Here is a 10790-nt window from a genome sequence, read left to right as displayed (position 1 = left end):
TGTCAGTGGTGCAAGGTGGTAGGTCTGGCAAGGAAAGGTGTCTAGTCATTCGGAGTGTACGATCAGAATACTTTCCAGCGCCAATTATATGAAGCGACTCGATGAACGAGGCTAAACATATCCCCAGCCATTCAATTTGAACATAACTGCTTAGAAATTACAGTAAAACCAGAAACGGTTGAATGTAAATCAGTTTATTAATTCATATTACATCATTATATGTGTTGCGACCCATTTGTGTCCATTCTAGTTGCCAAAAATGAAAAGAAATTTAGCGTCTTTAATAAATGTCTAATTAATAATTTTTTATTCCATTTAAGGCTCAAAGAAAGACCTGAAATAGGCAAATTTGGCTCTTGCATAATGCATGTTTAAACGAGGTAAAGGTACATAAAGCTGTAACTCAGTTTTAAAATCGGCTGACTTTACAAAATGTAGATTTGTCATATTTTCCGGCGTGGAGGCAAGACAACCTTGTGTTTTAGATTTGATTAAAGATGAATGCATTCAGAAGTTTAAAACTATAATTCCATTCAAAATGATAATTGTTTATGCGAATTCGATTAATTCAAGTCCTACAGGCCTCTCGTTCTTATTGGAATTTTTTTATTCATAGACCTACTCTTGCTTTTTCGTTTCAAACTATTCATGTTAACGATCTTCTTCGCAAAATTATCGCAGGAACTTGTAAATATAATCTAGAATACATGTTATAGACGTTGAATACGCAAAAAATCATTTTATAGCTCATCAAACATCATTTGAGATTGTCTTTGAATATTTATGCAATGGCCAAATTATGCCCAAATCGAAATCAGAAAAGTTTTCTTAACTTAGTTTGATCGTTTCTCACTTATAAAAGTAGAATTATTCATGTGAGTGTCAATGAGTTCTCCCATATCTAACACAATTAACCGTGTGTTAATATCAATTTCTAGTGTATTCGCGTCACGCCAGCCAACTTTAAAAGGGAAAGACGTCAACAAAGGTCTTTTATGATATCTGTCAAATTTTGACGTCTTTGAGCCAAGGCTTTGCTGCTATCTGGAATACGAATGACGGAATGGCGTGTAAGGTCGAAGTTCTATCCGAACCGATCTTGTAGCCAAGTCGAACCTTTTTGATAATTCCCCCAATTTCCATTGATGAATACATCGATAACTCTTGCTTGTCACATCAGAAGATTTTTTACATTGTTGTAATTCTCCTCTAAAAAACACAGGAAAAAATGTCAAAGGAGATGTACTGTATTTATTGTATTGCGAACATGCCCTAATTAATGGGAACTTAAGTAATAGCACCAATAATAACCGCTGTAAAACGCCAGAGGCTTTCTGATGAAAGAATTCTGAAAATGGCAATAATATGCAATTAATGATATTGAAATTTTATTTTCCTTACTTTTAATATTCTAATGATTCTTTTTGGTAATTATAAAGAATTTGGACATGTATGTTCTGCCTGTAATTATACTTCCTTAATTGCTTTTTTTAAAATATTTTTTTTAACTATAATGGGTCAAATCCATAGAGGTCAACCTGATGAAGATCGGCACATAGAGTCGTAGTTTTATCCGGTATCCAGTTTGTCTGGGTGTCCTCCTTTTTTAAGTTAAATAATAAACTACTTGAAACCTTAACGATAGGCGTGAGTAGACCTAATACCTAAAAGTAAAAAATAGAAAAATATGTAAATAAATAAAAATTACAACGCCAAATCAAAAAGGGAAACCGAGCAGAAACGCAACTGTTAAGGTCTAGGATCATTTGAATAAGAATCGGGTCTTTCACCATAGAAATCACTACACCCGTTCCAAAGGAACGTAATGTGACTCTTTAAAGGGACAACATGGTAGAAAAAAGACTTGGAATTACTTTTATCCAACATGAAGTCACTGTTCTATTGTCTCCGAGCCTTTTTCAAACCAGTCCCCTCAAACTACGTGAGATTGTCTACTCAAACTAGAGATATGTCGGTTTGAACAGGCTGGTTCTCGTTAATCCATCCAGTACTATGACGTTATTCTAAATAATTTTCTTGCGTGTATGTATGAGCTATCGTCAGAGCAGTTAGATTATTTGGATTTTTTATCCACTCTCGTCGACGTCAAGCGATTAACTAACCGATATGTTTTTGTTCTAAATGTCTTAATTACAACATAGATAATACTTTTTAACCTTTTTGTTGTCTATAAATCAAACAATATTTTTGCTGGCCTTGTGTCTATATTTGCCATCTTAATAACATTTGATTCTCTTCTTGGAAACTGAGGAGGTGTGGGGAGGCCCAGTATTTTAAAGCCTGTGCTATTTGTGAGTAAAAAGCAGTTCGGTAGCCTGCTTAACATTGTTGGTGCCTGCTAGATATGGTTCCACTACTGATGTCTTCCGTCTTGCTCCAGCCACAGTAGTGGACCGTCCTAAGGCCTTCCTTCGAGCAAGTTTGACTACAAAAGAGTAACTGGCCTATAACTCCCTTATATAATTTCCAATTACACTTACCCCAAACTGTACTGTACATGGCTTAACATATAATAAACAAATTTCCAATGAAATAAAGGTGAAACCTTACCGTATAATTATATGATTTGATTAAATCCAACTGCTATGCGAAATTTCTGTTTATTTTAAAATGGCCACCGAACCAGAATCGCATGATTTCGTGTAACTTTAAAATCCAGAAAAACTGTTCGGTAAGATATGATTAAGATTTTAGTGTTACAATTTTCACTATTTGTAACATAATTACTTATTTCCATGCAAACTGTGATGATATGAGTTGTAAATTTTGCAATTTAACCTATTTTACTTGCTACAAATATTGCAGCTAGGTGCCTGCTAGTGCAGGACGAGTACCCTACGCATAACAATTAACAATAAAGTTAGAATTAAGACAAACACCGTGTTCTCGCTATAATAGTTACGAACAAGATATCGTAACCAGAATATGCTGAAAATTTCAGTCAAATTGCTCCACTCTGAACCGAGATATTAGCTAGCCTTGATCATCATTACTAAAATCGGTACGATAAAAAATATAAAGTCTCGATTATCCATTAATCAATTTAATTATTTTACAAAAATTGTATTCCAATTCGCTAAATATAGAGAGTTGAATATGGTCTGGTTGAGTTAATTAATGTCTAATTAATAATTTAGATAACATTTTAGGCCTAAAGCAAGATCTACATAGGCAGATTTGGCTCTTGCATAATGTATGATTAATTTATTGAATAAAAAGAAATGTTGGGCAAAATATCTGCTAAATGAGGCACCTTAATTGCGGATTAACAAAGGCGTTCTAATAGAAACTGTCAGAAATGTTCATCTTGTGACACCGCTAGTGTTATGCAATAAAAATTAAAATGGGGTATTCCACAAGAGTTAGTTAAATAGACAGTTCTAAGTGCCAAAAACACCCCGTTCTGCCATGCACCGACAGATAGAGGACTATCTTGTTTTCTTCGAGTGGAATGCATGGAATGAGAATGTTAAAGTCTGCTTTATAAATAATTATTCTTTAACTGATTACAATCCAAAATACATGTATAGCTGTTTGGAATTTTGAAAGATTTAGAAGAGAGGTATTTTCAAAAATTAGTTCTATATCCTACTTTTGTTGCTTTTTGTTGATTTATTGGGTTTTAGCCTTTTGTAAACGGTTGTGAGCCTATAGCTTACACATGATAAACACATGTCTTATAATTTGTCACTTCTTCTTAAATCTTCCATTTATCATATAGTTAACTCATTATCTCTACTCTTCATATTATCATTCCTGACTTGGTGTAGTGGATGGCGGTGAGAAGAAATGTCCATTCAATCCCAAAGCTCGTCTGTCGACAGACGTCTGAACCGTGACATCGAGTGCAACAGAAACAACAAAAATGTCAATAATTCTTCAACAATCGCCTGATTCAGTTCAGATACACACACACACACACACACACACACAAAAAAAAAACAAAAACAAAAAACAACCCGACCTGTTTTGTAAATAAATAAGAAATATTTTTGGCGTGATGTGTAATATTTTATTTTATTTTATTTTATTTTATTTTATTTTATTTTATTTTATTTTATTTTCTATTCTATTTTATTTTATTATTTTATTTTTTTTCCTATATACTTATTCATTCATTTATTAGAAATCAATCTATTTTGAAAATAAATTATAAATCCTTTACTTGTTAATATGTCCTGTACGGGTAGGCTACTACACATGAATTTAAAATTTCCTGATATAAATCAAGCGTTAATTGAATTTACTCTACTTACACTATATTAAAGCTATACGAATTTTGGATAATAAGGAAATAATTGACAGAAAAAAATGATAAATCTAAATATAAAACTGTTAAAAGTTGTAATCTACGGCAATGGCTGTGGCGCGTCATTTTGACTCCATCGTGCGCCAGTAAGCTATTTATAAGATGTATTGAGGAGTAGAGAACTACTAATAGGCTATAAAAAATATTAACCTTCTATTTTTATGGCGGCAAAATCTGACAACGATAATCAGGTGGTGCTAATGACTAAAAAATAATTATCACCATCAGGAACTGCCGTATAAAAAGCAAATGAAGAAATAAGACAAAATAAACAATGAAAAATGGGATAGGACTAACTTACTGATTTTTCCCCATCTTTTTATTATATTTTATTTTTAAAATTAGATTAGAGGGGTTCCTTTCACTATATGTTTCAAAAAAATGACCGAGATAGCATTTTACTGTTATTGGCATTCTCAATGCCATTTTTTTGTAATATGTGTCGTAATCGTTATAATATTGGGTGGTTTATTAATGCAGCCACGAAAACTAGGTCTATAAAACCTTGTGATCAATGGGAGAGAACTCCACCGAGAATATGTTTTTCAGATTTTTTAAATAAAAGTTCTTTATTTTACTCAAGCATATTATGAAATACAATACGCCTATGGTCATAATACATTGCGTAGGAAATGCTTTCCTTTTTCCTGTTTGGGGATTTGGTCGTACTTTTGTGATTTTTGACTTGACTTGTTTGTATAATGGTGAGCCCCTCGTAGTTCTGTTTGGTTTTTATGTGGTTTCGTTCGTCAACACTTAATAATAGAGTGGGTATATCTTATTTTATATGACAACATCATTAATAAATAAATAAATTGATGCTTACATACATACATATATAAATAGCTGTTTGATTTTCGTTAAAAAAACGCTAATAGTATGACAAATTGATTAATTATTCTATAAATAGGTACGACTGATGATTAAACTAATTAAAGGGAGTAAATCTATATTACCAGTAGGCCCTGCGTCATAGCATTATGTTTAATTAGAGACCTAAACTAATAATTATAAACTAATTGAGTTATTCAATTAAATTTTAATATACATGTATGTATATATTTTTTAAAAAGATATCGAGAAAAAAACGCACCCAGAATGATAAACAATTAAATTAGCGTAATATTTTTTTTAAGGATTGTCTCTTTAATTAATAGTCGTTGGAGTTGTCTCCCCTACAAAAATGTCAGCCTCAAGCAAACGTTTTTTCTAACTCAATTTAACTTTATTGAAACAAAGTTATTATCCCATCAACATGGATTTATTTAAAACATTAGATCCAGACTTTGGTGAAGACTATAGTGATGAAGATATTGGTGCTGAAAGGTTAGCTTTCTTGACACTCATTCATGTATATTGTTTGTAAATAAAATACGATTGAACGTGATAGATAAAGCCCATAAATGAAGTTCGTTTTGTTAACGTTTCTTCTTCGTTAGATATAATTGGAATACAATTAGTTTTAATTAAAAGTAATAACTAGCTCGATTTATATAGAAACTCGACTGTGAGAGTTGTGTTGAAATTAATTCAGATTAGTCAAAATCAAAATCGGATATTTCGTCCTGTTTCCAATGAAATGGAGATGCCGACGGGTGATCAGTGGTGTTAAGCAATGTTACAATTGCTACAAAAGCCCCATTTGAATTAAATTATGTAGCCTACCGGTACTCGTGTTTGAAACTTTATCTCTACACTGCACTGGGTTAATGAATAATATGGGTTTGCAAGATCTAATTAATGGTCTACAATTCTACAATCATAGCTATAAGCAAATCTTGCAATGTACAATTTGTATTTACATAATAGCTACTTGTTCTTTTAGCTCTGAAGATGAAATTGATATTATACTTCACGGAACACCAGAACAGAAAAGAAAATTATACAAAAAAACTAACAAAAGAAGCAATTCCTCTAGTGAAGATGATTTTGAATCAGAAATGAACAAAGAGTTGCAGGAAACAGTAAAAACGTTAGAGTCCAGAAGATTATCTTTGTCTACGCCAGGTAACAAGATATTAGATTTAAATAGTACTCAATATTTATGGGATATCTATCACTGGTTTATTCTCAAAGCACAACGTTTCAACAAGTATCCTCTAATTGTTATCAATTGTGCTTGATAACGATAAGAGGATACTTGTTGAAAAGTCGCGCTTTTAGAATAAAACCAGTGATTGATTTCCAATTAAAAGTGTGTACTATTTAACCCTTGTGTGGAAACATAGCACGAAAAACATTGTCGGAAATAAGGCGTAATCCAAGACCCCAGACATAAATTGGTTTTTGAATGCATAATTTTATTCAAATACGATCAAAGACTGAATAATAATCAGTTACAGTAAAAAAAATGTTTGAGGTATTAACAGTGAGGATATGAATAATAAAGTATTTTTGAAACCATACAAATCTACAAATAACTTAATTGTCATTTCCATGTAGAATCGTCTTTTGATGAGGTTGGTAGAGTACCTAGATTTGCTTTAAGATCTAGATTACTAGAATGACCAACACAATATCATCAGTAAGAAAGATTCCAAATACAAAGCTAGCACCGAGCGCAGAACAGATTAGACTCTTGTAACCAGCAAAATGTTACAAGCTTAAGCTTAAGCAACTTGGAGAACAACCAGTGGGACAATGGCCAATTAGCAGTCACCAACAAGATGTTCAAATACATAATTCTTAAAGTAATATTGTATAAAATAATGTACTTGTTTCCTAGATCCATCACCATCTGAAGAAAAAAAAACAGAACAGAAAGATGAAGTGCAAGATGGTAAACAGTCAGATATTCAAAAATTTTATGATGACATATACTTTGATTCAGATGATGAAGACCAAAATGGTAGGCACTTATACAATAACATGACCATATGCAAATATCACAGAATAATATACACAACATAGTCAAACACTTGTTTCTTCTGTGAGAAACAAACAATACCGGTCGTTACATAAAACAATTGTTTTTTTAAATCCATTCAAATCTCTCTGTTGAGGAAAATATTCTTTAGAATTGTGCACAAATCATTACTAGAGCACTAAGGTGGCTACTATGAGAGTAATACAGGGTAAATTGGTCTTATATTAGATCAATGAATGTAAATTTTATGTACCCTAATGTTCATTCAAAGATAAAATAAACCACATTTTTTACAGTACCGTACTTATAGTAATAATTATATGTAAAATATTCAGCTTTAATCTCAATATTATTAATATTTAAATAAATACACATATTTAAACATGAATAATCTACGGCCTTCTTTAGTCTGCGATATTTAGTGGATTTGAATACATTTTGTGATTGATAATTTAACGCAAAAATAGATAACATTAGTAATGACGACCAAGGCTAGCCTAAAATTGAATCCCTAATATCTTGGTTGAGAGTGAAGCAATTTGACTGAAATTTTAAAATATTATAGCAAAAATGGCCAGCTCTTTATCTAAATATTACATAATGGTTCTTTAATGTAATATACACATAATAATATAATAATTTGACATATACATGTATTGAAATGTAATATTTTTTTATCAACAGAGTCCGAGACTACTACAAAGAAGAAGAAACAGAAGAATCCTGTATTATCTAATGACGATCTACTATATGATCCAGATATGGATGATGAAGATCAGGAGTGGGTTGATCAACAACGGAAAAATTGTCAGCCCAAAAACAAAAACACGGAGAAAAATAAAAACAAGTTACCACAAACAGATGCCATTTTAAACTGCCCCGCCTGTATGACAACATTATGCAGAGATTGTCAAAGGTAATATATATATATATATATATATATTCGTTATCACTATTGATTTTAAATCATTGTACATTTCATTCAGTTAATCAATATCAATTTTTATACGCCAACCTATGAGGTCACATGGTTTTTTCACCACTGCCTTACTGCCACTCAGTTAGTTTGTCTTACACAATTGCTTGTGGATGCTCTAGCTTGACTCAGATAATTATTGTGGAATCTCTATGGGCTAAAGTTATCATCCGATTGACTTGAAATTCATACAGATTGTTTCTGTTCATCATGTGACAAAATTGCCTGTAATATTTTCATCGATTTTGGATAACTCAAACAGATGTTTTGTTAATGTTAGCATTAAGAAGAACTAGAAGCAGATTAAATTACTTTGTTGGTTATTTTGTAAATATAAAACGTTTGAAGATCGCATTAAAAAGTATTCAGGTGATGATGAAAGCAAACTACCGGTAACTGAATTTTTACCAAGGACCTTTCTTGACCCTAAAAGGACAGTACAAGTCTGAGTTGCTCTTTAAATGTCCGAGGTTAGTTTTAGCCAGTTTGAAATGAAATGAAATGAAATGGAGTTTAACGTCCTACTGTTCTGCTCCTATACTGGGCTAATGAAGATGGGCATACGCCATACAGTGTGCTATGAGGGAAATTTTGCCTGGGCAGTGGCACTATCGCCTACTCTTATATCGAATTCCAACTGCCAGGGGATCTTTTACGTGCATTCCAATATATACACGGGACCTCGGTTTTTTCGTCTCATCCGAAGGACTAGACAGCTGTCCTTGTCAGGCCCTCCGTCCTGCATCACTGACAAGGGGAAACCACGTCGGAAAATCTAAAAACTTTCTCGGCCAATGCAGGGAATGAACACCCGACCTCCAGGCTAGCGAGCCAGCATCTTACCCACTTAGCCATGTGATAAAGTTTGACATTAAACTTTATATGTTCTCTTTTTAACCACAGGAAGAAAAGTTCTTGGAAATACTGATAAAAATTTTCTACTATCTAACGAATTGATAATTTTCATTTCAGACCTAAGAATGACTAAGAATTTTCTTTTGCGTAGGATCCAAATTTTCAAACTTTATTTGGTTTGTATTGAATTTGGGGTGAATGTAATTCTATTTGGTTTAAATTTGGTCACATCAGTGCGATGGACACCTTTACTGTTAACCCCTGTCATATTTTGCTATCAGTTGCTGTCTAACGATACATATGTATATCCAATTCTGTTGCTTTCTTTTTAGGCACGAGAGATATGCTAACCAGTACCGAGCCATGTTTGTTTCTAATTGTGATGTGAATATGTCAGAGACAATAGAATATCCAAAAGAACAAAATACAAGGAAAAGAAAAAGAACGAAAAAAAAGAAAACACCAGATCCAGATCTGGCTATAGAGACATGTTCTATAGCTGAAGATAATGATGTTTATCATCCTGTTAAATGTACTGAATGTGAGACTGTTGTAGCTGTGATTGATGTAGAAGAAATTTATTATTTCTTTAATGTGTTAGCTAGCTACTAGAACATGTGTTAGCTAGCTACTAGAACAGTATCATCTCATTAATTGTAAATGTGTATATAATCATAATTAAAGATATTAATTAATCAGAATGTGTTAATACATACAATGAAATTTGTGGTCTATGTGAACTCCTCTAATAAATGAGAATAAGAAGTGACACCAGTGTTCCAGCTTAGCTCCTCTAAAATAAAGACCCTTCTTCACACTATAAACCTCAGAATGCCTCGTTCGGCATTTTTGTCCAAACGTGTCAAAAACGTGCTAATAAAATTTTTGCCACAATTTTGCCACATTGTAACTGGTAAAAACAAAATGCCACGTTTGTCTGGAGTTCCAAAACGTATCTTTTTAAATTGCCATGTTTTTGGAACGAGATATTTTGACCAGAACGGGGCTGATCACAGGGTTGGATACATGATTTTTCAAAAGGGTTGGGGGTGGGGCGGGGGGGGGGGGGGATTGGGGTCAGCCAAACCAAAGTTTCGTTGAGCGTATCGAGGACAGCATAACATTATTTGGTGACACTTTCAAGCGATTATGTAGAGAAAAAAACACAAGGCAAAGTTGACTAGAAATGACATTCGTTGCACAAAAGAGTTTGTTACATTCTTTGTTGCAGTTTCATATGTTCACACATTATTTCCATCAAAGAGATGTGAGAAATGAAAAACAGCCAAGTTCTTTGTTGCAGTTTCATATGTTCACACAATATTTCCATCAAAGAGATGTGAGAAATGAAAAACAGCCAAGTTCTTTGTTGCAGTTTCATATGTTCACACAATATTTCCAACAAAGAGATGTGAGTAATGAAAAACAGCCAAGTTCAAAGCGTTGAGAACTCAATAATTGTTTTTAGGCCTTTGAATACAAATATTAATTACAAATATGCTGTTCCTTTTTTTATATAATAAACGATATTATATTTAATATATCTCATGAAATTTTATGTAATTGGCACTCAGTTGTATGAATAAAAATTGCAAAAGCAATTAAATTAAAATCCATCGAAAAATGAAATAGACACAATTTAAGTTTTGTATAAAGACATGCAAAGCGGGGCGATGTGAACAACTATATTAAAAATGATATTTACATTTACATCCTTCAGGTGACCGGCCTATGTCTGGATTCTTATATAAAGGGTCGATCTA

The 10790-nt window shown here is 32.6% G+C and overlaps 1 protein-coding gene across 1 annotated transcript; it reads left to right on the top strand.

Annotated features, from left to right (window-relative positions):
- The first annotated feature begins 5486 nt into the window (after positions 1–5486).
- On the top strand, positions 5487–9728 carry LOC126820579 (E2F-associated phosphoprotein). The gene is made up of 5 exons (XM_050548627.2): positions 5487–5656; positions 6156–6337; positions 7056–7178; positions 7881–8112; positions 9360–9728. The coding sequence occupies exons 1-5, from the start codon at positions 5586–5588 to the stop codon at positions 9637–9639; spliced, it is 888 nt and encodes a 295-aa protein (XP_050404584.1). The 5' UTR covers positions 5487–5585; the 3' UTR covers positions 9640–9728.
- The last annotated feature ends 1062 nt before the right edge of the window (positions 9729–10790 follow it).

Source organism: Patella vulgata, chromosome 5, assembly GCF_932274485.2.
Source record: "Patella vulgata chromosome 5, xgPatVulg1.2, whole genome shotgun sequence".
Taxonomy (NCBI): Eukaryota; Metazoa; Mollusca; class Gastropoda; family Patellidae; genus Patella; species Patella vulgata.
This window is presented reverse-complemented; position numbering and strand designations above follow the sequence as displayed.